The 25,286-nt window shown below is 51.6% G+C and overlaps 10 protein-coding genes across 10 annotated transcripts; 6 read left to right on the top strand and 4 right to left on the bottom strand.

Moving 5' to 3' along the window:
• The first annotated feature begins 255 nt into the window (after positions 1-255).
• On the top strand, positions 256-6,455 carry CC77DRAFT_861201 (clathrin heavy chain). Its single transcript, XM_018533458.1, has 11 exons — positions 256-375; positions 451-704; positions 761-781; positions 852-878; positions 937-1,314; positions 1,363-2,479; positions 2,533-4,911; positions 4,971-5,057; positions 5,109-5,755; positions 5,805-5,924; positions 5,978-6,455. Exons 2-11 carry the CDS (start codon positions 660-662, stop codon positions 6,212-6,214), a joined length of 5,058 nt encoding a protein of 1,685 aa, XP_018386650.1. The 5' UTR covers positions 256-375; positions 451-659; the 3' UTR covers positions 6,215-6,455.
• A 324-nt stretch (positions 6,456-6,779) lies between these two features.
• CC77DRAFT_1049797 (hypothetical protein) lies at positions 6,780-7,514 on the top strand (the record flags this gene model as incomplete). The annotated part of the gene is made up of 2 exons (XM_018527590.1): positions 6,780-6,899; positions 7,074-7,514. 2 exons carry the CDS (start codon positions 6,780-6,782, stop codon positions 7,512-7,514), a joined length of 561 nt encoding a protein of 186 aa, XP_018386649.1.
• Positions 7,515-8,754: 1,240 nt separating this feature from the next.
• Positions 8,755-13,264, top strand: CC77DRAFT_1020016 (pyruvate carboxylase). Its single transcript, XM_018524962.1, has 7 exons — positions 8,755-9,251; positions 9,314-9,606; positions 9,813-10,373; positions 10,426-10,711; positions 10,767-11,655; positions 11,711-11,814; positions 11,870-13,264. Exons 1-7 carry the CDS (start codon positions 9,101-9,103, stop codon positions 13,174-13,176), a joined length of 3,591 nt encoding a protein of 1,196 aa, XP_018386648.1. The 5' UTR covers positions 8,755-9,100; the 3' UTR covers positions 13,177-13,264.
• A 367-nt stretch (positions 13,265-13,631) lies between these two features.
• Positions 13,632-15,412, bottom strand: CC77DRAFT_1020015 (kinase-like protein). Its single transcript, XM_018524961.1, has one exon. The coding sequence runs from the start codon at positions 15,223-15,225 to the stop codon at positions 13,972-13,974; it is 1,254 nt and encodes a 417-aa protein (XP_018386647.1). The 5' UTR covers positions 15,226-15,412; the 3' UTR covers positions 13,632-13,971.
• Positions 15,413-15,508: 96 nt separating this feature from the next.
• CC77DRAFT_1030833 (RNA-binding domain-containing protein) lies at positions 15,509-16,151 on the top strand (the record flags this gene model as incomplete). Its single annotated transcript, XM_018526616.1, has 3 exons — positions 15,509-15,576; positions 15,625-15,838; positions 15,891-16,151. 3 exons carry the CDS (start codon positions 15,509-15,511, stop codon positions 16,149-16,151), a joined length of 543 nt encoding a protein of 180 aa, XP_018386646.1.
• A 268-nt stretch (positions 16,152-16,419) lies between these two features.
• Positions 16,420-17,930, bottom strand: CC77DRAFT_861072 (adenosine deaminase). The gene has a single exon (XM_018533457.1). It carries the CDS (start codon positions 17,762-17,764, stop codon positions 16,688-16,690), a length of 1,077 nt encoding a protein of 358 aa, XP_018386645.1. The 5' UTR covers positions 17,765-17,930; the 3' UTR covers positions 16,420-16,687.
• On the bottom strand, positions 17,927-19,459 carry CC77DRAFT_861048 (hypothetical protein). Its single transcript, XM_018533456.1, has 3 exons — positions 19,314-19,459; positions 18,291-19,250; positions 17,927-18,190 (listed from the first exon to the last, which is right to left on the bottom strand). Exons 2-3 carry the CDS (start codon positions 19,132-19,134, stop codon positions 18,090-18,092), a joined length of 945 nt encoding a protein of 314 aa, XP_018386644.1. The 5' UTR covers positions 19,135-19,250; positions 19,314-19,459; the 3' UTR covers positions 17,927-18,089.
• CC77DRAFT_961978 (cytochrome P450) lies at positions 19,284-21,431 on the top strand. The gene is made up of 3 exons (XM_018535632.1): positions 19,284-19,630; positions 19,676-21,087; positions 21,141-21,431. The coding sequence occupies exons 1-3, from the start codon at positions 19,435-19,437 to the stop codon at positions 21,210-21,212; spliced, it is 1,680 nt and encodes a 559-aa protein (XP_018386643.1). The 5' UTR covers positions 19,284-19,434; the 3' UTR covers positions 21,213-21,431.
• On the bottom strand, positions 21,352-22,783 carry CC77DRAFT_1049790 (GCY protein). The gene is made up of 2 exons (XM_018527589.1): positions 22,110-22,783; positions 21,352-22,057 (listed from the first exon to the last, which is right to left on the bottom strand). The coding sequence occupies exons 1-2, from the start codon at positions 22,442-22,444 to the stop codon at positions 21,418-21,420; spliced, it is 975 nt and encodes a 324-aa protein (XP_018386642.1). The 5' UTR covers positions 22,445-22,783; the 3' UTR covers positions 21,352-21,417.
• A 63-nt stretch (positions 22,784-22,846) lies between these two features.
• On the top strand, positions 22,847-25,168 carry CC77DRAFT_934198 (hypothetical protein; the record flags this gene model as incomplete). Its single annotated transcript, XM_018534369.1, has 4 exons — positions 22,847-23,540; positions 23,601-24,033; positions 24,098-24,278; positions 24,335-25,168. The coding sequence occupies 4 exons, from the start codon at positions 22,847-22,849 to the stop codon at positions 25,166-25,168; spliced, it is 2,142 nt and encodes a 713-aa protein (XP_018386641.1).
• Positions 25,169-25,286: the final 118 nt, after the last annotated feature.

The raw sequence follows: 25,286 nt of genomic DNA, 5'->3' as shown, positions 1-25,286 counted from the left end.
GATGAGCTATATTTGGAATTACGTTGTTACGTGTACTAGCCTACAGGGGTACGGGGAGCACAAGTACGGCCTTTGGGTATAATTTAATGTCTTATTCTGTAAAAAGGAAGAAAGTTCCCAATATCTCAACCTTCTCTACGTGTATTGTGCGAAAGCTTTTGGGGAGAACACAGACAACAGTTCAGCCTTGATGTTCTGATTCGATGCTTATGCCGGGGAAGTACGGATCTACCTCACCGAGCCTTGCTACTTACGACCTGCTATTGTACAGATGTGCAGGCTACCAAACTAAACACTTAACTTGAGGCCCTGGTAGTAAAGCCATCTTGATCTCTGTTTCAACGCGATGGACCTTGTACAGAGTCGGTGTAGAAGGTGAGATCAGTCCCTACCAAGAACCGCAACAAACGTGATTGGTCAAAGCTGCCCCGGGGTGCTTATGTCATGTAGGGCGATCCAGCGTATGTGGAAACAACACGAGCTCCTTTCTTGAACAGCATCACCTCCACGACCCCGACCCCGCCTTATACGACCGTCTCTCATTTCCTATCACGCGCTTCTGGAGTTGTGCACCTGGGTCTACTTCTTCCTTTTCTTCCGATACCCGATTCTTGCGCGCTTTCTCACCCCGGTGAGCTTGGAACTGGACTGTCGCAAACATGGCTCAGCGACAGGTGCCATTGCACGTCACGCAGCCGACGCTGGTATGCACCGCACTAGATCTTGGTATTGCATAGTCATCAAAGCTAATAACTGGCAGCTCACGAACCTCAACATTCTCGTACGTTGGTCCTAGGCCACGCAGCCCGCGAACAAGGCAACAAGAGTTAGCAAGCTAACACACAGCCCAGCCAGCATCGATATCATGGCAGAACTGCGTATGTTATCCTACTCAATTGTATGCACGAGATGCAAATATGCTGACAGAAGGCCTAGACACTCGAGTCCGACAAGTACGTTTGCGTGCGACAGGTCAACACCGAAGCCAACGCGCCCGCCGAGACCGTCATCATCGACCTCAAGAACACCAACAATGTCATCCGGAGACCAATTCGCGCCGACAGCGCTATTATGCACTTGACTGAGCCTATCATTGCTCTCAAGGCGCAAGGCCGGACATTGCAGCTATTCAACCTTGAGACCAAGGAACGCCTGCAGACCTACAGCCATCAGGAGGACATTCAGTTCTGGAGGTGGATCAGCCAGACTACCCTTGCGCTCGTCAGCACAAAGGCTGTATATCACTGGGATGTACTGGACTCGAAGAACGCTGTTGCGCCGCGCAAGATCTTTGATCGCCAAGAACAACTCGAGGTATGCAGTGGCCCATTTATAACGAATTGCATCTAATCCGCTGTGTAGAACAATCAGATCATCAACTACGTTACCAACGATGACGAGAGCTGGTCCTGCTTGGTTGGTATCACATCGAACCCCGCTGGTGGCATTCGTGGAAACATGCAGCTCTTCTCCAAGGCGAGGAACGTCAGCCAGCCCCTCGAGGGTCATGCTGCTACCTTCGGTACCCTCCGACTTGACGGTGCATCTACCGATACAAAGATCTTCGCCTTCGCTGTGAAGTCGTCGACTGGCGAAGCCAAGATCAACATCGTTGAAGTCGACCACAACGCCGCAAACCCAGCCTTCCCGAAGCGTCTCATTCCAATCCACTGGCCCGCCGAGGGAACTGGTGACTTCCCGCTCGGCATCCACATTGCGCAAAAGTACGGCATTCTAATCGTAATTACCAAGTTCGGTTTCATCCACCTCCACGACCTCGAGACAGGTACCGCACTGTTCCTGAACCGGATATCTGAAGAAACAGTCTTCACAACGGCGCGTGACGATGAAGGCACTGGTGTCGTTGTCATCAACAAGCGAGGACAAGTTCTGCATACAACTATCCGGGAGGACAGCCTGATTCCATACATTATGGAGAACCCAGCGTGTGCTGAGATTGCTTACAAGCTTGCTTCAAAGGGCGGACTTCCAGGCGCAGACCAGCTCTACTCGCAACGGTTCGAGACGCTCATGTCCCAGGGCAACTTTGCCGAAGCAGCAAAGGTCGCCGCGAACTCGCCCCGGGGCTTCCTCCGCACAATGAACACAATCAACAGGCTGCGCCAGGTTCCTAGCCAGCCTGGCCAGATCACTACTCTACTACAGTACTTCGGACAACTACTGGATAAGGGCGGACTGAACAGAGAAGAAACTCTGGAGCTAGCTCGTCCTGTTTTCGCTCAGGGCCGTAAGCACCTCATTGAGAAGTGGCAGAAGGAAGGCAAGCTCCACTGCTCAGAGGAGCTCGGTGATCTTGCGAAGCCCCACGATCTGAACCTTGCGCTGGCCATTTACAAGGAAGCGAACGTATCTCAAAAGGTCGTTGCAGCACTCGCTGAGCTTGGTCACTACGATCTGATCTTGCAATACTGCAACGGCGCCGGCTACACGCCTGATTACAACGTCTTGCTTCAGCATGGTCAGTCCTTGTATCAGTCTAGCTTTGACGTGAAGTCCACTAACATATCGCAGTGGTCCGCATATCCCCAGAAAAGGGCGCCGAGTTTGCTTCCCAGCTAGCGAAGAACGAAGGCGGCCCACTGATCAGCATCGACCGCGTTGTCGACATCTTCCAGTCCCAGGGCATGATCCAACAGGCGACCGCCTTCCTTCTGGACGTTCTCTCCAACGATCTACCAGAAGAGGGCCATATGCAAACCAAGCTGCTCGAGATGAACTTGCTCAATGCTCCCCAGGTTGCAGACGCTATTCTCGGCAATGAGATGTTCCACCATTACGATAAGGCGCGCATTGCCCAGCTCTGCGAGAACGCTGGCTTGCTCACTCGCGCTTTGGAACACAACGATGACCCGGCTGCCATTAGGCGTATCATTGTTCAAACCGATAAGCTTCCAGAGGAATGGCTGATCAACTACTTTGGTCAACTCACAGTAGAGCTCTCGCTTGAGTGCTTGGATGCTATGCTGACCACGAACATTCGACAAAACTTGCAGGCCGTCATTCGTATTGCCCAGAAGTACTCAGACCTGCTCGGCGCTACCAAGATCATTGATCTCCTTGAGAAGCATCGCACCGCAGAGGGTCTGTACTTCTTCCTAGGCTCCATTGTCAACGTCAGCGAAGACCCTGACGTTCACTTTAAGTACGTCGAGGCGGCGACGACCATGGGCCAACTTAATGAAGTCGAGCGTATCTGCCGAGAGAGTCCTGTTATTCCTGCCGAGAAGACCAAGAACTTTTTGAAGGAAGCCAACCTCACGGAACAACTGCCACTCATCATCATTTGCGATCGTTTCAACTTTGTACACGACCTGGTGCTCTACCTCTACAAGAAGCAGCAATTCAAGTCTATCGAAGTGTACGTCCAGAGAGTCAACCCTGCTAGGACACCTGCCGTCATCGGCGGTCTTCTTGATGTGGATTGCGACGAAAGCATCATCAAGGGTCTTCTAGCTTCAGTGACACCATCTTCGATTCCAATCGACGAGTTGGTTGCCGAGGTAGAATCGCGAAACCGATTGAAGCTTCTTCTGCCATTCTTGGAGCAGACATTGGCGAGTGGCAACCAGCAACAAGCTGTCTACAACGCCTTGGCTAAGATCTACATCGACTCCAACAACAACCCAGAGAAGTTCTTGAAGGAGAACGACCAATACGATACCCTCACTGTTGGAAAGTACTGCGAGAAGCGTGATCCTAACTTGGCGTTCATTGCCTACAGCAAGGGACAGAATGATCTCGAGCTCATCAACATCACCAACGAGAACGCCATGTTCAAGGCCCAAGCACGTTACCTCTTGGAGCGCGCCGATTCTGAGGTCTGGGACTACGTTCTGAGCCCGAACAACTTGCACCGCCGATCGCTCGTTGACCAAGTCACTTCGTATGCTGTTCCTTCGTCCACCGACCCAGACAAGGTCTCCGTCGCTGTCAAGGCCTTCATCACTGGTGACATGCCTGCTGAGCTCATCGACTTGCTCGAGAAGATTATATTGGAGCCTTCTACTTTCAGCGATAACCCGTCCCTCCAGAACTTGCTTATGCTCACCGCCTGCAAGTCTGATCGTGGCAGAGTCATGAACTACATCCAACAGCTCGACCAATATACCCCTGAGGATATTGCTCAACAGTGTATTGAGGTTGGCATGTATGACGAGGCCTTTGAAATCTTCAAGAAGCAAGAAAACCACGTTGAGGCTGCTAATGTCCTCATTGAACACATTGTCTCAATCGATCGGGCATATGAGTATGCCGATAGGGTTGACACGCCAGAAGTGTGGAGCAGAGTTGCCAAGGCACAGTTGGATGGCCTTCGTGTTACAGACTCGATTGAGTCTTACATCCGCGCCGGAGACGCATCCAACTACTTGGAGGTCATTGAGATTGCTACACATGCTGGTAAAGACGAGGACTTGATCAAGTTCTTGAGGATGGCTCGCAAGACCCTTCGTGAGGTACCCATTGATACCGCCTTGGCTTTCTGCTTCGCTCGTACCAACCAACTAGCCGAGCTCGAGGACTTCCTCCGTGCAACCAACGTTGCCGATGTCGAAGCCTCAGGTGACAAGGCTTATGAAGAGGGCTACCATGAGGCAGCAAAGATTTTCTTCACCAGCATCTCCAACTGGGCTAAGCTTGCAACCACCCTCGTACATCTGGAAGACTACCAAGCTGCCGTTGAATGTGCTAGGAAGGCAAACTCCATCAAAGTCTGGAAGCAGGTTAACGAGGCTTGCGTTGCAAAGAAGGAGTTCCGTCTTGCCCAGATCTGTGGTCTCAACCTGATCGTCCACGCCGAAGAGCTCACCGATCTTGTCAAGCAGTACGAGCGTAACGGTTACTTCGATGAATTGATTAGCTTGCTTGAAGCTGGCCTCGGTCTGGAGCGCGGTAAGTACAACCCCTCTAATGACTACAATGTGTATGAAATGCTAACTGTGCCGTTCCAGCGCATATGGGAATGTTCACTTCTCTAGGCGAGGCTCTTGCCAAATACCACCCCGAGCGTGTCATGGAACATCTCCGTCTCTTCTGGAGTAAGTCACATTCAAGCTCTCTTCATCGCATGTGACTAACAATCGTCCTAGGCCGAATTAATATTCCAAAGCTCATCCGTGCGACTGAGGAGGCTCACTTGTGGCCAGAGCTGATCTTTTTGTATGTCCACTACGATGAGTGGGACAACGCTGCTCTTGCCATGATGGAGCGTGCCGCAGATGCCTGGGAGCACCAAGCATTCAAGGACACCATCACCAAGGCTACCAACGTCGAGATCTACTACCGGGCTCTGGGCTTCTACCTTGAAGAGCAACCGACTCTTTTGACCGATCTCCTTCAGGCACTGACTCCCCGAATCGATGTCAACCGTGTTGTCCGCATGTTCGTCAAGTCTGACAATATTCCTTTGATCAAGCCTTTCCTTCTCAACGTCCAGTCGCAGAACAAGCGTGAGGTCAACAATGCCCTTAACGATCTTCTGATCGAAGAAGAGGACTACAAGACACTCCGAGACTCGGTCAACAACTACGACAACTACGATCCTGTCGATCTTGCCCAGCGCCTGGAGAAGCATGACCTGGTCTTCTTCCGTCAAATCGCTGCCGACATCTACCGCAAGAACAAGCGATGGGAGAAGTCCATCACTCTTTCCAAGCAAGACAAGCTTTTCAAGGACGCTATCGAGACCTCAGCTATGTCTGGCAAGTCGGACGTTGTTGAGGATCTGCTCCGCTACGTAAGTTGTACCCTGCTGTTTCTCAATGCATCACTAACCCGCAACTTAGTTCGTCGACATTGGCAGCCGCGAGTGCTATGTTGGTATGCTATACGCTTGCTACGACCTTCTTCGCCCTGACATCATCCTCGAGATGTCATGGCGTAACGGTCTCCACGACTTCACTATGGTATGTATCTCCTCTTACCCCTCTCTTCTTGCAGATCACTAACTATTTACCAGCCATACATGATCAACCTCATTTCTCAACAGACGGCCGCCATTGAGATGCTCAAGAAGGACAATGAGGAGCGCAAGACCCGCGAAGTCTCGCAACAGAAGAAGGAGGAAGACACTCCGATCTTGGGCTCGCGTCTCATGCTTACCCAGGGTCCGATGACGTCGGCTCCTTCACCAGGTCCATACGGACAGGCTAACGGCATCGCCCCGCAGCCAACTGGAAGCTTTCGCGCCTTCTAGACGCTGTCCGACTTGAAGATGAGATACCTGTTCTGCAAATAAGGGTAGTTAGGATACCTCTTCACATTATATATTGATGATTGGTGGGACATGCAAAAGCGAGCGGAGGGTTCATACATTTTTGGCTGTGTGTGACGATGTACTCTACAGGCGTTCAAGGTAGCCTCTCAGTTTGGATGCTTCAAACATGGAACATCTTCAGACTTCTGTACTCTAGTTAATCACTTTGTTTGTGCTGAGATGTTATATTCCTGCTTATAATGTTCATGCGATGTGATTGACATGTAGCCTGGAGGTTTTTGCAGTAGCCACGTCATTGGCATGTCACTGCATGATACTGCGAAAGCCTTCAGAATGTAACCTGATGTTGGTGGTAGTGAATGAACATTACCTAGGTACTTGCGTCCTGACCCTAAATCCGCATAAAGTCTTAAGCGGACGTAGACTTGCCGCACAGCTGCTCTGCCAGGTTCAAACATTGCAAGAATCTCGCATTATATTGGGAAACAGATTGTAACCTGTGGGTGTACAACGCTGTTTCTATTTGAGTACACTAATGTAAAACATGTTGAATGCCTTCGAGGTACATCGTGATGACAGAGCTGATAGCACGACATCGCATGCTACAATTATCAAGTTCACGAAGGCCAGTAATGCAATCATCGTTGTGGACTTGGATATAGTGGTAAGTATACTAGGTCTTGATATGTTCTCTGGAAGGTACACACCAAGTTTTCTTTTCGAGAACATCGAGGAAATTTACAGCGAATACCTCTCAGAACACACATCAGAATGTGGTACAGCACTCATTAGTACCATGTATACTCTAATTAAAGAGTCTCCTGAAACCTTGAATCAGATGCTTGCAGCACAGTTGTTACTATCGGCTCGAACATTCTACGAAGTCATATTGTGCGTCCATCCTATGAACCATGAGCGATTGGTAACCCTAACCCTGGGTGCAGGATACCTAGGTAAAGGCAAGCAGAGAGCCGACCCACCCCAAGCCTCCCGTGGTCCTCTCAACCAAGAGATCATTAGCGATAGTGACGAGGACATGGATTCCAACGGGCAAACCATGTCTTGTGTCTCAGTCGAAGCTCCGACTAACGATCTGACCGATCCTATCATTAGCGCTTCCAGTGACGCTGCTATTGGTGTGCCTTCGTCCATCGCTGGTACACAGAAAACTCGACGGGGTAGCTTGTCGTATGGCCTCCCTTTCCTGAACTTACGAATCCCAAAATCAGGACAAAGACCACCAGGAAGGTCAGGAGCTGCAAGAAGTTTACACCGGTGAAAGTAGCGCGCATGTCCAATACAGAATGTCCTTGGCAACTCACTTACAGAATGGTGCTTTGACAGGTGGCTCTCTTATTGCATCCGTTCTGGTCGAACTTCAAGGTGATGATGTTGACTAAAGTCCACTGCAAAAGTTGTCTTACATCTAAGACGGTACAGGCAAAGGCCCTTCTCACTGGGATCCCGCCAAACCAAGAGCTCGATTGGGAAGACAGTCACAAAGTGGACTTGCTCAACGCCTCTCACGCCAAGCAAGTGTCCTAGTTCCATTGTAAAGATTCGATTAATCTATGACGTGGTTTCTTGATAGATAGGCGAAGTTCTTCTCCCATGGATCCACAATCAGCGCTCGAGTCATACCTACTCTTCTACACATCAAAGGTACCCCAACAGCACACCAAGATATGCTACGCTTTCTTTTTAGATCCTACCGACGTTAAACACAAAAAATACCTTCAGTGCCATTCGATAGCTCTGTATGTGCTCACGGAATAATTAGTTCAATGATTCGGGTGTTGATGTGCCAAGTAGCGAGTGTTTGAAGCTCCGCCCGCAGTACGCATGCATGGCCTTTGCCAAGTTAGGCTACTACGAGTAATGTTTCCAAATGCAGCCACTGAGTGCCTCAAACGACCCATCGTAAGCTAACGTCACCGGTTTCAGGGTCTTTAAAAGCCAAGTCTGCTCTATAACTTAAATGTCATCAGTAATAGTGAGAGGCGGAACCGCATGAGAATGATGCGCAGTCGGTAATAGCTTAGACCCATGTTCCGAATACTCCTCGCAACCATGCAGGTACGCGACTACCAAGCGAGGAGAAGGCCGGAAAAGTATACTAGGAACGAGGCGAAATAGCGGTTCTGCCCTCTACGGTCGTGAGGAAGCTCGGTATAGAAAACTACACCGAAGCAAAGCGCTGGATAAGCACGACATTTTTCCGCGATGCCGAGCTATCCCCGGCATGTGGCAGACACTGCTATGGGAGCTCGGGATGGAATCAAGCTTGCGAATGGCTTGCTGGAGGGGGTCGATGTGGGTAGCGGTCAAGGTTTCATTGAGCGTCTATCATCACACCGGACAAAATGCATGTGGCTTGGCTAGCCGTCCCACGTGCCTTGTCGGCGTGGGATAGAGCAAAAAGGTTTTATACATGTCTGAGAAATCCGGTAGGCAGTGGGGCAGGGCCTATGACCGCGGTGACAATTTTAATCGTGTCGCACATGGGGTGGTTCCGTCGGCGAACCTTGTCAGTGCCCCTCCATTATCTCCCCGCGCCATGAAGCTCTGGCCAGGTCGTGGCATGCAGCTATCCATGGATAGCTTGGTTGCTTTTCAGGTGGCCGACGGGGTCTTTGCACCGTGTTTCCATCTGGCTTGGCTGTGTGGATCTGTTTTGGGATTAAACTCGCGCTCTGCAGCTTTGAGCGAGTGAGTCGTAGCAAGTAGCAGACCCTGGGTATCCGATTGTCGGTACCATAATAAATTGGCGCTGTATCTGCCTTCTTCTGCGGCTCCAGTCCTCCCCCTCTCCTCCTCTCCTTCTCTTCACTTTCCCTTACCCAACACACATAGCCGTCATTCGAGATGACGACACTTGCAGTTGACCAGAATGCCTCGTCGGCCATTGACGAGAATGACTACGACGAGGACCATGGCGAACACCACCCCCACAGGAACTCAGTCCACCACAAGCTGCGTGCAAGCAGCTCTATCATGCAGCTGAAGAAGCTCCTCGGTAAGTCGACGGAGCTCAATGGCTCATGTGTCGCGTCTTGGGCGCTCTAACAGCTCTCCCAGTCGCCAACCGAGGAGAAATCCCCATCCGTATTTTCCGAACAGCCCACGAGCTGTCGCTGCACACTGTGGCCGTCTACAGTCATGAGGACCGCCTCAGTATGCACAGGCAAAAGGCTGACGAGGCCTACGAGATTGGTGCCCGCGGCCAATACACACCTGTCGGTGCTTACCTGGCGGGTGACGAGATCATCAAGATCGCGGTCGAACACAATGTGAACATGATTCACCCCGGTTACGGTTTCTTATCGGAGAACGCAGAGTTCGCACGGAACGTTGAGAAGGCTGGGCTCATTGTGAGTTTTACCGCTTTGTTTACGCTATGACGAAACTGCGTGGAGGGGTCGCAGCTGCTATCGGCCGCTGTTGAGCCTATCGCTCCCGCACAAGACGAGGCATTGGCGGGGCCGATCAACAAGCAGCCCGGCGCCGATCATCGCAGCGAGCATGGCTTTTGTTTTACCCATGCAACATGCGATTCATGCTTACTTTTTCATTCTAGTTCGTAGGCCCCTCTCCCGACACCATCGACGCTCTCGGTGACAAGGTCTCGGCGCGAAAACTCGCTGTCAAGTGCAACGTCCCCGTTGTGCCAGGAACCCCTGGACCCGTTGAGAAGTTCGAGGATGTCAAGGCCTTCACTGACGAATATGGCTTTCCCATCATCATCAAGGCCGCTTTCGGTGGTGGTGGCCGTGGTATGCGTGTAGTACGCGAACAAGAGACCCTCAAGGACTCGTTCGAGCGCGCAACTTCAGAGGCCAAATCGGCTTTCGGTAACGGAACCGTCTTCGTCGAGCGCTTCCTCGACAAGCCCAAGCACATTGAAGTCCAGCTTCTCGGTGACAACCAGGGCAACGTCGTCCATCTCTACGAGCGTGACTGCAGTGTCCAGCGTCGTCACCAGAAGGTCGTCGAGATTGCTCCCGCAAAAGATCTTCCAGTTGAGACCCGTGATGCTATTCTTGCCGACGCTGTCAGGCTTGCACAGAGTGTCAAGTACAGGAACGCCGGAACTGCTGAGTTCTTGGTCGACCAGCAAAATCGCTACTACTTTATCGAGGTTAGTATTCTATACCAATGTGTACAGAATATGTTTACTGAATATTCCGCAGATCAACCCCCGTATCCAGGTCGAGCACACTATTACCGAGGAAGTCACCGGTATCGACATTGTCGCCGCACAAATCCAGATTGCAGCTGGTGCATCTCTCGAGCAGCTTGGCCTGACTCAAGACCACATCTCTACACGAGGCTTTGCCTTCCAATGCCGAATCACCACAGAAGACCCCGCTCAGAGCTTCGCACCCGATACTGGAAAGATCGAGGTCTACCGCTCTGCTGGTGGTAACGGAGTCCGTCTCGATGGTGGTAACGGTTTTGCTGGAGCAATCATCACACGTAATTACTACCCACCTTTCAGCCAGATACCTCTGCTAACCGTCCTCGTTTGTAGCTCACTACGACTCCATGTTGGTCAAGTGCTCTTGCCGTGGTTCCACATACGAGATCGTCCGCCGAAAGATGCTACGTGCTCTAGTAGAGTTCCGTATCCGTGGCGTCAAGACCAACATCCCCTTCTTGATCAAGCTCCTCACTCACCCCACCTTCGTTGACGGACAATGCTGGACAACCTTCATCGACGACACACCCGCTCTCTTCGACTTGATCGGCTCCCAGAACCGTGCTCAGAAGCTCCTCGCATACCTTGGTGACCTCGCTGTCAATGGTAGCCAGATCAAGGGCCAGATCGGCGAGCCCAAGTTCAAGGGCGTTATCCCCATCCCGGCCATTCACGACAACAGCGGCAAGAAGGTCGACACATCCGCCCCTTGCACCGAAGGTTGGAGGAATGTCATTCTCAAGGACGGTCCTGAGGGATTCGCAAAGGCTGTTCGTGCCAACAAGGGATGCTTGATCATGGACACCACATGGCGTGATGCCCATCAGTCACTACTCGCAACTCGTGTCCGAACTGTTGACTTGCTCAACATCGCCAAGGAGACTAGCCACGCTTTCTCCAACGCTTGGGCTCTTGAGTGCTGGGGTGGTGCGACCTTCGACGTCGCCATGCGCTTCCTCTACGAAGACCCCTGGGAGCGTCTTAGGAAGATGCGCAAGCTCGTACCCAACATTCCCTTCCAGATGCTTCTTCGTGGTGCTAACGGAGTCGCATACTCCTCGCTACCCGACAACGCCATCTTCCACTTCTGTGAGCAAGCTAAGAAGAACGGTGTCGATATCTTCCGTGTCTTCGATGCGTTGAACGACGTTGAACAACTTGAGGTTGGTGTCAAGGCTGTCCTCAAGGCCGGCGGTGTTGCCGAGGGAACAGTGTGCTACAGGTAAGTCTCACATATAGGGATTGCGCATACGAAACATACTAACTCAATATTCCAGTGGTGACATGCTTAACCCCAAGAAGAAGTACAACCTGGAATACTACCTGGATGTTGTCGACAAGATTGTCAAGATGGGTGCTCATATCCTCGGTATCAAAGACAGTGAGTTTTTCAATACGCGATATACGTGTAAAACATGTGCTGACTTCCCCTTTAGTGGCTGGTGTACTCAAGCCCCGTGCTGCCCGTCTCCTGATCGGCACCATCCGCGAGAAGTACCCCAACCTGCCCATCCACGTACATACTCACGACTCTGCTGGAACCGGTGTTGCATCCATGGTTGCTTGCGCTGAGGCTGGTGCAGACGCTGTTGATGCCGCCATCGACAGCATGTCCGGTATGACATCCCAGCCCAGTTTGGGCGCCATCCTCTCCTCCCTGGAGGGTACCGACTTTGATGCTGGCCTGGACGCGCACATGATCCGTAACTTGGACGCATACTGGGCCCAGCTTCGTCTCCTCTACTCGCCCTTCGAGGCTGGTCTTACCGGACCTGACCCTGAAGTATACGAGCACGAGATTCCCGGAGGCCAGCTTACCAACCTTATCTTCCAAGCATCGCAACAGGGTCTCGGTGAACAATGGGCTCAGACCAAGAAGGCATACGAGCAGGCCAACGACTTGCTCGGTGACATCGTCAAGGTTACCCCCACCTCCAAGGTTGTCGGTGACTTGGCCCAGTTCATGGTCTCCAACAAGCTTTCCTACGACGACGTCCTAGCCAAGGCTGAACAACTCGACTTCCCGTCCTCCGTCTTGGAGTTCTTCGAGGGACTCATGGGTCAGCCATACGGTGGATTCCCTGAGCCGCTCCGATCTCAGGCTCTCCGTGAGCGAAGGAAGATGGACAAGCGCCCTGGCCTCTACCTTGAGCCTGTCGACATCCCTAAGATCAAGGCAGAGCTCAAGGCCAAGTGGGGCGATGCTACTGAGTGTGATGTAGCATCGTACATCATGTACCCTAAGGTCTTCGAGGACTACAAGAAGTGGACCACCAAGTACGGAGATCTCTCCGTTCTTCCTACTCGTTACTTCTTGTCGCGCCCTGAGATCGGCGAGGAGTTCCACGTCGAGCTTGAGAAGGGTAAGGTTCTTATCCTCAAGCTCCTCGCCATTGGTCCTCTTTCCGAGCAAACTGGTCTGCGTGAGGTCTTCTACGAGATGAACGGCGAAACCCGTACTGTGACTGTCGAGGACCAGCACGCCGCTATTGAGAACGTATCACGACCCAAGGCCGACCCCACAGACAGCAGCCAGGTCGGATCACCCATGTCTGGTGTCTTGGTCGAGGTTCGTGTCCACGACGGTAGCGAAGTCAAGAAGGGTGACCCTGTTGCTATTCTCAGCGCCATGAAGATGGAGATGGTCATCTCTGCACCACACTCCGGAAAGGTCAGTGGCCTTTCTGTGCGTGAAGGTGACTCGGTCGACTCTGGCGACCTGGTCTGCAAGCTCGTCAAGTGAGCATATCACATGTAGGATTGGCGTTGTTTAATGAGAATTATGAAATCCAAGAATGGAAATGATTAGATAGTAACGAACGAATCACGGCGCTGGAGTGCCATTTCAACTTCACACATGTTCACCTGCTGCCTTGAAATGTGCTGTGTGCTCTGCAAAAGATTCCTTTTTCTATGGGGTTATGCTCAGTAGTGGCAACGCTGATATATATGCAAGGCTTTCAATTTCTGACTATAGTGTGTAGCTGTGATGTTGTCACCGAGTGCTTGCCTTTTAGTGCGCTTACAACATGGAAGATATTGTCGTCGTCCACTTATCCCCATGATTGATTGGTCATGTCCATGGCCTCATGCTATATTTTTAGCCGCTCGGAGTGTCTACTATCTTAGATACGTGCAGGAGTAAATATACTACGATTGGATATGATCGAGATGGCATGTGAGCAACCACATGCATCTTGTAACTAGTACGTGGCAAAGACACCACCTATGCACAATTTTGACCTGAGTCATATGTTTGTGGAACCGCGGAGAAGTAACCGATCATTTGAAGTTTACATGTAGTGGAAGCATGCAGTGTTGTGTGTGTGCATTGAACTTCGGGGGCTGATACGCCGAACAAAAAAGCTATCTACGGGCCCCAGACTCCAGGAAATGCAGCATGGCTAGCCTAGACGAAACGGCAAGCCTTACCCGTATGCAGGTGCTCTTGAACCGAGCTCCAAACGCCCAAACGCCCATGCCAGATCGAAGGGATCCACTAGACCGAACCGCTGTCGGGTGATGTCGGAATGGGCATCTACCCCATGGAGCCGAAGTCAAGCTTTCTTGCTACCTTGTCCGCACGACCATTGGTAGGCGTCTCTCCTCCCCTCCGCTTCAAATCCTCGCCCATGGCCTTTGCCCCACCGCCTTCTTTTGGCAAGTTCTCCTTCTTTGTGGGCCGGGGTGCATTGGTCCACCATTTATCCTCTAGCGCTTTCCGGGCAGTGTACCTTTTCATCGGGTCCAAGGTCAACAAGCCTCTGATGAAATCGCATCCATCGTCTCCCAGGGTGGAGAATTGCTGTTTCCACCAAGCGCGAGGGCGTGTCTGTCGGAAGGCTGTGGAACCTTGTGGGCCAGTTTGTTTGTCAGGCGCAACGTAGTACGGGAGAGACGAGACACCTGGCCATGTCTCCTCGGTGGGCGTTCCAAATTTCTCGCAGATGACGGCGACTTGCTGAATATCTGTGTCGGAATAGAGGAACCAGTTGCGAATACACAGTTCTGCCATCAGGACGCCGATACTCCACATGTCGGCCGTGCCACCGTAATGCGAACAACCGTACAGCAGCTCTAACGGACGATACATGCGTGTGATGACCATGGTAGTCATCTTGGTTCCTGGATCAGCAAAACTCCGCGCAAGACCGAAATCAGCAAGCTTGACCGTCCCGTCGGCGGCAATCAGGGCGTTGCTACCCTTGATATCGCGATGTAGGACAAAGTTCTCGTGGCAGAACCAGATTCCCTGACACAGCATGTTCATCCAAGATTTAATATCCGCCTTTGTATATGTAATCTCCTTGTTCTTCCATAGCTGCTCCAAGTCTCCTAGAGGTAGATGTTCGAGTACAAAGGACAAGTTCTGGTCCTTGCTTGAGAAGACGTCGTGTAGTTTGATGACGTTGGGATGGTCAATCTCGAAGAGGAACTGCATTTCGCGAAGAGCATCGGGGGCGATTCCGTTGGGGTACTCGGCGTTGAGCTTGATCTTTTTGATGGCGACGAGCTTCTTGGGATTATTGACATAGTGAGCCTGGAAGACAACGGCATATGTACCCTCTCCTAGCTTCTTGCCCATGACGAACTGGCTGCGAACGCGGTCGTTCATTTGCTCAGCGAGATCCATGCCGCCGTCTCGTGCCATAGGGGCCGCCGGTGGTATAGCCGGTGACCTTGTGGGCTTGGTCGTATGGCTTGGGAGCGCGAGAGTTCTGGCCTTGGTCGCATCTTGGAATGGTGCGCCAGGCGGGTTCGGCCGTGGGCTCAGGACAGCTGGTGATGCCATGGTGAAGTCGTGTTAGGACGGACGGCCTTAAAAAGATGGCAGAGTATTGGCGTTAGCGGTTGCTCCACAGCTCTCGTAAAGTATGCAACGCAATCTCCATACCGCAATCCTCCTCTTTCAGATGGTGAAGGTAGTGAGCGCGTACTTGGCTGGTGGGTGAGCGGTCGCGTTGGAGAGACCGCGGCGGCCGCCATGCACGTCCCCAAACATTTTGGCTTGGCCGCGCTTTTCAGCGGGGAGCTCTTCACCACCGACGCCTACGCTGTCGCACATCACATACAGTATGGCTACTTCTACGCGAGGACCGCCAGGCACCGTCGCCGTTTCCAAAGAGGGTATCCCAAACAGGACGTGAGTCAGTCCCTCCAACGCCCAAGAACATGTGCTGACGTCCAACAGCTTATACGTGCGCAACCTCCCCGACAAGCTACAAAAAGAAGACCTCAAGCGAAACCTGTACATGCTGTTTGCTACCTATGGCGTCATCCTCGATATTGTTGCGCTCAAGACGATGAAGATGCGAGGCCAGGCGCATGTTGTGTTCCGCGACGTTGATTCCTCGACCCAGGCCATGCGCGCTCTGCAAGGCTTCACTTTCTTTGGAAAGGACATGGTACGTCTGTTTCCAGCCAATGAATTCATGTGGGACATGCTGACATTCGCAGCAAATTGCGTATGCAAAGACCAAATCCGACACCGTAGCCAAGCTGGACGGTACCTACAAGATGCCCGAGCCTGAGCGTGAACACGAGCCTGAACAAGCACCTGCGCAGCCCGCAGGTTTCGGTGCTGCACCCGAGAAAGCAGTACCTGTAAATGTGCAAGACGCAGCCAAGGGCCAGAAGAGAGGGCGCGAGGAGGAGGAAGAAGAGGAAGAGAATTCGGACGCGGAGATGGAGATGGACGTGAGCGACGACTCGGACTAGATCTTCAAGAGTTATGGAAGAATATGATACCCACGAGCAACGACCAGAATCTAAAGGGCACTTCAGAGAGATTCGTTTATTTGAACCATCTACGAATGTGTACGAAGATACATCACTGCTAGCCTGGGATGGTGCTGACCCGATCTAGACCCATGCTATTGAGCGGTACTGGTACATGAGATGGCTGTGGATCCTGGGCACCCTCTGAAATGAGCATCCCGGAAACGTTGAGTTCTACTTTGGCCCTCAACTACAACGCTCTTCGTCGGCCACTCCTCTTACTACGAAGATGCTTGTTCTTTTCAACTTGTGCCGGATGTGTAAAAGAGTCTGTTCTGTGACTTCAAGTGTCACATATATACAACATGTCAACCCTTGATAGTATATACTGTCTTCTTTCGTAGGTATCTTGATAGAGTTACAGCAAGTAGCTCCAGGATACTTTTTGGTATCAAGTACAATTCAAAGAAAGACCTTCGTCATAGCCCGATGGCCAGGCCTTTCTCCAACGAAAAGCTTCGTAGTTCAAGACGAATCTAAGCATGCTTGTCCATGCAAGCGTCGAGCAGGCCCAATAGTTCAGACTTTCGCTTCTCTCCTATCCAGCTGCCGTGAATCGAATTGCTAACGATTGTCCTCCATTCCTCCATGCTTAAGTTGAAGGCCTCTTGCACCGCGCAATAATTGTTTAATATGTATCCACCAAAGTACGCTGGGTCGTCGCTGTTGATACTGAATTTTACACCTGCATCGAGGAATGTCTTGATTGGCACTTGGCTGACCTTCTCCACAGCCTGGAGGCAGACATTGCTCAAAGGGCAAACCGTCATTAGTACCTCCTCTTTTACCACTCGGCTAAGCAGTTCGGGATCTTCTGTGAGGCGGATGCCGTGGTCGATGCGTTCGGCTTGTAACGCATCAAGTGCTCCGCTAATGTAAGTTGGGTCACCCTCTTCACCCGCATGAGCTGTCCTCCGTAGACCTCTCTTTTCGCCCTCGCGATACATGTCCACAAAGAGTTCTGGGCGGAATCCAACCTCTGACGAGTCCAGCCCAAGTCCAGTAATAGCGCGCTCCTGGCTGTCGCTCTTAACATCAAAGTGTCCGCCCTTGACGGCCAATGCCATGGTCTCCGCCGCGGAACTAGCAGGTAGATGCCTCAAAAAACACATAATCAGACAACTCGTTATTCCCAGCTCTTTTTCCGCCCGTACTCTTGCAGCGTTGAAGCCACGTACCACAACATCAAAATCAATTCCTCTTTCCGTGTGACTCTGCGGGTCGAAGAAAACCTCCGCATGACGAACTCCGTCCTTGGCTGCAGTGGTGAAATACTCCCATGCAAGCATCTCAAAATCCTCTTGGTGCACTACGACTGCGATGCCACGGTAGTAGTACGCCAGGAAATCATCGAGGTTCGTGAAATGTGAATAGCGTTCGGTGAGTGTTGCAGGAGACGTGTAAGAGACATCCTCAGATGGCGATGGCAAGGTGATGTTGTTCTTAGACGCTAGAGTGAATAGAAGGCTTGGACTGAGGCAGCCTTCTAGATGGAGGTGATGTTCGCATTTTGGGAGGTCCGCTAAGAACGTGTGAGTGGGAGATTTGCACATGGTGTTTGATATATGAAGAAGTAAGAAGTCTCGTACGTTGGAATTGTTAGATGAAGAGATTGGATATAAGTTTTTGGCTTTTTCGAAAGACGGGCTGTTTAGGACTAGTTTTCTATCGGAGTCTGACGGCGACTGTCGGTGTTCGCCGGCCTTGCTGGGATAATGGAGATGCTCCAACTAAAGGGTGGATCCCAGATTGGGCTTGCAAAATGTGTTCGCTCCTGTCGAACACGTTTTGTAAGCGCGCCAACTTCACACGAGGATGCTTATCGCTCAATTTCATCGTTGAACGTATATAAATGCCCACATAGGCGGTAGGATTTTATTAGTGTTCAGGCTTTTGTTGACCGCGGCTCGTATATAGTCTTCCCGAACTCTTCCAACAAGCCTTCCTTTTCCGCATCTTCTCTCGTTGAAGAGGTTGTTCTACTCCTGGCATTGATCGTCGGCAATGTACAATCACCTATTGTCCTCTCTCCATCGCCAAAAGTTCGTTTGAAAACACCGTCGTAACTGGTCCACATACCCGCAAAGATCATGGCACTGAGCTTTGCCAGCCACCAAGGTGACCGCCCCTTCTTGTCTTGCAGCTTCCTCCCCATTGTGAAGATAAACATGACGAACGGCATCCAGATGGCCAGGAAAATAGCCTTTCCCATTTCCTGCTTCTTGGTTGTGATTGTGTATGTGCGTATATTGTTTAGGTATTCTTGATACTCGTCGGGAAGTTTGCATTCGGCGGCGCCATCGGTTATGAGCTTGAGGTATCGTGCCGAAGGCTGCGCATAGCTAGGGTCGGGCCGCGTTACACGGTCGGTGGTTCGTTGCTTGGTTTCTCGGTCTATAATGGGCGCGAAGAGTGTGTGGGCCTTGAACGGCTTCGAATCGGGTGTAGAGGGGACCGTGTCAGAGGGTGGCAGCACATGGCAGTCAACTAGGATATCGTTGTAGGCACTCCCTCCGCCCTCTGTGGCGATGATGTGCGCGTAATCAGAGAGCGTCACCTCATACACGACGCCCACCAAGCCCTTGTGCCATCGGTCCTTGTGGTAGTCCTGCGCGTCCGGCTCCCGCAGCGCTGTGTTGGCAAAACAGGGCTCTTTGTATGGGATACCGGGCAGGTCAAAGGTCAACCTCAGCGAGGGAACAAGGACATTGACTTGTGAAAGCGGACGGATGCCGCGCACGCCTCGGAAGGTTTCGTTGCACAGATTCGAGCCATATGCCAGGTACAGCACTGTTTTGGCCTTCTCTTGCGTTGCTGTCGATTGTTGCGACACGAGCTTCTCTGTGTCCAGGGGCGCGTCGTTCAGCGAGGCATCGAGACGCGCCTGGGATGGTGCAGGTACGGCTTCGAAGACGACCGTCATGGTGGGGTTCGGATGTTCTTGTGTACTACAAACAACAGCGTTACCAGCTACTTCATATACTGCGCGTAGCTTCCGGAACGGCCTGTCCGCTGGTGATTTCGTCCGTATGTCGGGGCCTACATCATCGATTTCTCATCATAAGCCCGATGGTCCGAGCACGAGCGCCCGACTCTACTCACCGTAAGCCGCACGACCACACGCATACTCTCAGGCCAGCCTACTATACCACGTTACTTATTCCTACACGACTGCAGTAGTTGTCAGCGGTAACTGTGGGCCACCCTTGCACGGTAGCAGGTCATGTCGTATCCTTCGTACACCGTACTAGCGCTTGTCCCAGCTGTCGCATGGCTTGTGTACCTCCAGATAAGCCAATGGCGCTTCAAACGATATGCGCATATTCCCGGCAAGCTGTCATCCAATCTCCTCTTTGGGCACCTTGGTCATATCGCGGCTGAATACAGGAGAGCTGGATTCAGCAGTACCGTTCACCCGGGTAGGATCCACATCCTAGTCACTGGCCTACGCTGACAGCAGGCAGACTATGTGTTTGAAAATATATGGAATGCCCAAGGTAGCCCTGAATACATGTTTTTCGACACGAGACCTGTGCAATACCCACTCGTTCTCGTTGCATCCCATGAGATGGCCGAGCAGGTTTCAAGAGCCAGCAAAACGCAGCAATATAGTGTCACCAAATCTCCAACTGTTCAGCAAGGATTTGGAGAGCTTATTGGTAGATATTCCTTGATCAGCGAGAACGGCGAATCTTGGAGAGGGCTTCGCAAGACATTCAACCCTGGCTTTGCGCCGCAGCATTTGCTTACCCTACTTCCGGTTGTCGTAGACAAGACTTGTACGTTTGTAAAGAGGCTCGACGCATTGGCGACCTCTGGCGTTGCAGTTGAGATGGAGAGTTACTGCACAGACGTTACCTTTGACATCATTGGTGATGTAGTCACGAACATTGACTGTAGGGCCCAGGACGATAGCGAACAAGCCCATGATATCGTTCGTAACTTCCGCACGCTCAAGGCTGTATACACTGGTGACAACGGTCTGATGGCTTCCTGGTTGAACCTGCCTTTGCGCGTTAAGAAGTACATCTACAGCCAACGGCTCGACTCGGCCGTCAAGAAGTGTATCTTGGAGAAGTTCGCAGACATCAAGGACGCTCAGCATTCCGATACAAAGGGAAAGAAAGACCGATCGGTCCTGGCGCTGGCACTAGAAGGTGTTGACGAGCTGACTCCATATATCTTGCAGAGTACCGCAGATTCAGTGAAATCGTTCCTTTTCGCAGGACACGATACCACTGCTATCCTCCTACAGAGGCTGTTTTATGCCCTTTCAATACATCCAGATTGCCTCGCAAAGATTCGTGCGGAACACGATGCCGTCTTCGCCGACTCCGAACCAAGCGACGTGTTCCTCGAGCGACCGGATGAGACCATGAAAGCGCTAAAGTACACATCTGCATGCATCAAAGAAGCTTTGAGACTTTGGCCTCCAGCAGGATCGGCACGAATGTCACACAACGGCTTCAAATTGCGCACTTCGGATGGAGACGACGTGTGCGTCGACAAATGCGTCATATACTTGTGCCATCACATTATTCAGCGAGATCCCAAAGTGTACGGAGACACAGCAAACGATTTCGTCCCTGAGCGCTGGGTTGGTGACTCCGATACCAGCAGCGCTTCAACCGAAGACGACGGATCAACTGCTGGCGAGAGCAAGATACCCATTAGCGCATGGAGAGCATTTGAGCGGGGACCGCGTAATTGTATTGGCCAGGAACTTGCTAACATGGAGGCTCGCGTGATTCTGGCATGCGTCATGCGACGATATGACTTCGTCAAGGTCGGATTGGGAGAAGTCGATACAGACGACATGGGTCAGCCTGTCATGGACCGGAAGGGCAAATACAAAACAAAGTCTGATTTGATCAACGTAAGCTACTATCCCCTTTCGCAAAATAATGCAAGCGACTTACTCTTGGATAGACAATGTCCATCACAGCCAGGCCTGTCGACAAAACCATCATGCGTGTCAAATTCCGCGGGTCCACGAATTGACGAACCATGACGTTTAGAGATATGCGGTTGTGGCCGTATTTGTAGACGGTAGATGCTAGACTACTCTCTTGCCATACACATGAAAGAAACTGAACAGACACAGCAACATCAGAACTGCTACTGCAGCCTACAATAGTGTGTGAGCAAATGGTTCATATGTTTTGACAGCTTTATAGACTTCTAGGTTCTTGATCTGCGTTATCCTCTAAACTGTAAATTTCGTCTTGTTCTCCTGAGCGCAATCCTCCGCAATTTTCCGCACCTGCTCCTGGCCTAGTTCTTCGAAAATGTCGAAACCCCATCGCGACTGTACGTTGAACCGCTTGTGTCTCTCCAGACCGCTCAGCTCATCGAAAGCATCCTTCGGTAGTTCCTTGACCTGCATATTACTCTTGATTCTGCTCGGCGTGACACTCTTGGGCAGGACCACAGTGCCCCGCTGAATACCCCAGCTCGCAAGCAGCTGGCCGCCGTCCATACCTAATCTGTGACCTAAGACGCCCACTAATTCGTCGTCGACAGTCCGCGGCTCCCCTGTTTGGTTGTTTCCAAGAGGCGAATAGGCTTCAATCAAGATACCTTTGCTCTTGCAAACATCGAAGAGAGCAGGCTGCTGGAGGTATGGATGTGCTTCGATCTGATTTACCGCTGGCACAACATCAGTCTTCGATAGAAGATCGTTGAGGCGTTGAATAGTGAAGTTAGATACGCCAATGGCGCGAACCTTGCCGGTGTCAAGTAGCTTCTCCATGGCTTTGTATGTAGTTGCAGGATCAATGTCGACGAGGTCAAACACACCACTCTCGCGTAGTGGGAACCACTTGCCTGTGGCACCATTGAATGCACTTCATCTGTGTCAGTATCATGTGTATGCAATGGAAAGGATATGTGACATACACTGGCCAATGCATCAGGAACAAATCTAGATACTCGACGCCTAGATCTTGAAGCGACTTGTCGAGAGCAGCTTCTACATCCTCTGGCGCATGTTTGGTGTTCCAAAGCTTGCCAGTAAGGAAGATTTCAGAGCGAGGAACACCACTCCTCCTTATGCCGTCACCTACTTCGGCTTCATTGCGGTAGATGGCAGCGCAATCAATGTGGCGGTAGCCTGCTTTGAGCGCCGTCTCGACAGCGCGTTCGACTTCTCCTGGCTTCGCTTGCCATGTGCCGAAGCCTACAGCCGGTATCTGCGCGCCTGTGTTGAGGGTGAAATGTGTGGGGATAGGCATGATGCTGGTCGTGGTGTGACGCGACGTGATGAGAGATAACACTGCGCGCGATCAGAATCGATACAGGCTTCTATAATGCAATGCTAAAAGAGTGGCCAATGTTTGGAAACGGGGTACAGCCATCTGAGCGATATATACATCCAACTTATGTTCTCCATGTCCGACGGAGAGACGCAAGTATCGGAAGGAGCGACCGGAAACGACTCCGGAAAGAACGATGCTAGCACAAAACGCAGCAGTGCCTCCCGAGGTTGCGGCTAGTTTTCCCAACGGCTTCATTCATGCCTTCAAGTTGCACCCGTGAAATCTGGAGTACCTATGGGGTGGTCGGTTAGCGTTCCGAAGCTTGGCAGCGGATTCTTCGGACGGAACGCGGATTTGCCTCATCTTTCCTACTCCACAATGTCTAATGATGCAGCACCAAGCGGCACGGTACCCCGGAAGCGGAGCCTTGACGTCGCACCAGGCAGCAATAATACGAGGCAACGACTGGTCAAAGTTACGAGAGCCTGCGATGTATGCAAGGCGAGGAAGTCAAAGTGCTCCGGCGACCAGCCGTGCGAGACCTGTACCCGCCGGGGGTTGACATGCCAGTACGAAGCCGCCTACTCGCGAGGCAAAGTAGTCTCCCCACGCCCAGTTCACCCAGCAGCTGTGAATGCTCAGCAGCCCGCGTCGGCGCCAGTCTATCCTCATGCTATACTCAGTGTCGCACCAACTATGAATGTCGTCGGTGAGGAGACGGAACCTCCTTCGCGGGCTTCTCCTGGGCTCGAGGTAGCTGGCCAGTACTCCGACTCAACATCTGGTCTTTCATTCTTGAATCGCGCTTGGCGGCGTATCTCCAATAAGGAAACTAGCCTAATAAATGGGCTGGGGTCCACAGAAGACCGTCAGTTGCTGACGAGCGCGGGTGACAAGCCGTTCCTAGAGACTGGAGAAGTGCAAATGCCTTCGTTAGATCGCAGTCGTCAGCTTCTCCATTTGTACTTCGACGTGTGTATTGCGACCTATCGGCTATTACATAGACCTACTGTCGAAGCGTGGTTGGAGACTGTGTCTGATAACGCGAAACAGCACCGAGCCCTCTTTCATGGTATGTACGACTGCAACTCGAGAGCAAAAAACATCTCACTTACAAGTCATGTTGATATAGGTCTTGGTCGCGCCAAGACTTCGGCAGTGTTGTCAGTGTTGGCGATCGCATCATTCCATGAAGAGAAGGCAAGTGGAGAGATTGGTCTGTCACCAGTGACCCAACCCGACATGCAGTTGCAGAGCGACATGCTGTTTATAGAAGCTTCACGTTTGACCCAAGCCGAGACTGGTATCCCAAAGCTTGAGTCAGCACAATGCAGGCTTATACAGGTCTTGTATCTTCTCATGTCATGTCGTTTCAACCAGGCATGGTATACGTTTGGGCACGCTTTGCAGATTATTTCTGCTTTGGGGTTGCATCGAAGAGACGATCGCAAGCGACAAGCAACCGCCACCAGACGGGATTACATCGATGAACAGTGCAGAAAACGCACGTTCTGGGTAGCCTACACCCTAGACAAGTACCTTGGCGTTATTTTCGGCAGGCCCAGGTACGTTAAAGCTTTATAAAATGCATGTGAGACATACACTGACACCGTACCTCCGCTTTGACAGGCACTATCACGATGAAGATATCGACCAAGATTTCCCCAACGCTGTCAACGACGAAGATATGACTAGTACAGGCCCAAAAGCCACAAGCACAGATGACTGCCATATAGATTCGCTGGTGTATCATGCTAGACTAGCACAGATTGCCGAGAAGATATCGCGAGAAGTCTATTCCATCAAACCAGTATGTTAAATGACGTTACTTTACAAGAAGTCATACTTACCAAGCTCCGTCATCAGGTGCCAGATCAGATTCGACTTGCAGCCTCTCATCGCTTAGCCGCAGAGCTACGCCAGTGGAAAGCATCGCTGCCACCATTCCTTGGTGCTGTCAATCCTAGTAGCCTAATCCCAACTTTCCGGCGACAGGCAACAGCACTCAAGCTCTCTTATTGCCATGCTGTCATCCTAGCGCATCGGCCGTTTCTCCTGAAGAACACTAGACGCGGCAATACTGAGATGCATATCCTCGCGAAAGACAGCCTTGCAGAGTGTCTTACAGCTGCACGATCAGTATTGGAAGCAGTAGACCGTATGGCGCGGGAGGGCCGTTTGTTTCACGCATTCTGGTGGACTCACTATGTATGCTTCTGTGCTTTGGTAGTAGTTTATGTATGGGCTATTCAACAGAGTACTCACAACACAGCCTCGGCGGAAGACCCCCGCAGAATATTGGATCAAGCTGAGAGCTGTATGCAGCATCTTGCCCAGGCAACTGCCTCAAATTCACCCTCACGACGCTATAGCATCATCCTGCAGGAACTCCGTACAGAGGCAAAGCGGAAAACAGCAAGGTCACGTCAAGAGCAGGCACACTCATCGTCAAATACGGGTGAGACTGGAGCTTCTGTAGCGTTAGGTGGCGAAACGACACGAGACATTTGTTCCGATTCTGCTTTGGAAGCCTTGCAGCCGATCTTTGGTAGTAGCCCAATGGACGTGACCACACCAGGACTGCAAACCTTCCTGGACGATTGGCAAACGACCGACTGGCTTGATCTTGATGCATCTGCATTTGGCCCTTTTCCCGAGATAGATGAGTTGGAGATTGCCTGGATGAACAACGTATCTTAATGGTCGGGAGGCGACATTATGCTGGAGCTTACACCTTCTTAGGATCCAAATGTCCCCAGGAGATATTCGATGTATGTGGAGTTATCACAGCAATCGCACAAAGATAGTGTGTACCTTC

The sequence above is a fragment of the Alternaria alternata genome (assembly GCF_001642055.1).
Source record: "Alternaria alternata strain SRC1lrK2f unplaced genomic scaffold CC77scaffold_9, whole genome shotgun sequence".
Lineage (NCBI taxonomy): Eukaryota > Fungi > Ascomycota > Dothideomycetes > Pleosporales > Pleosporaceae > Alternaria > Alternaria alternata.
The sequence above is the reverse complement of the archived record's forward strand: the minus strand, read 5'-3'. Positions and strand labels throughout refer to the sequence as shown.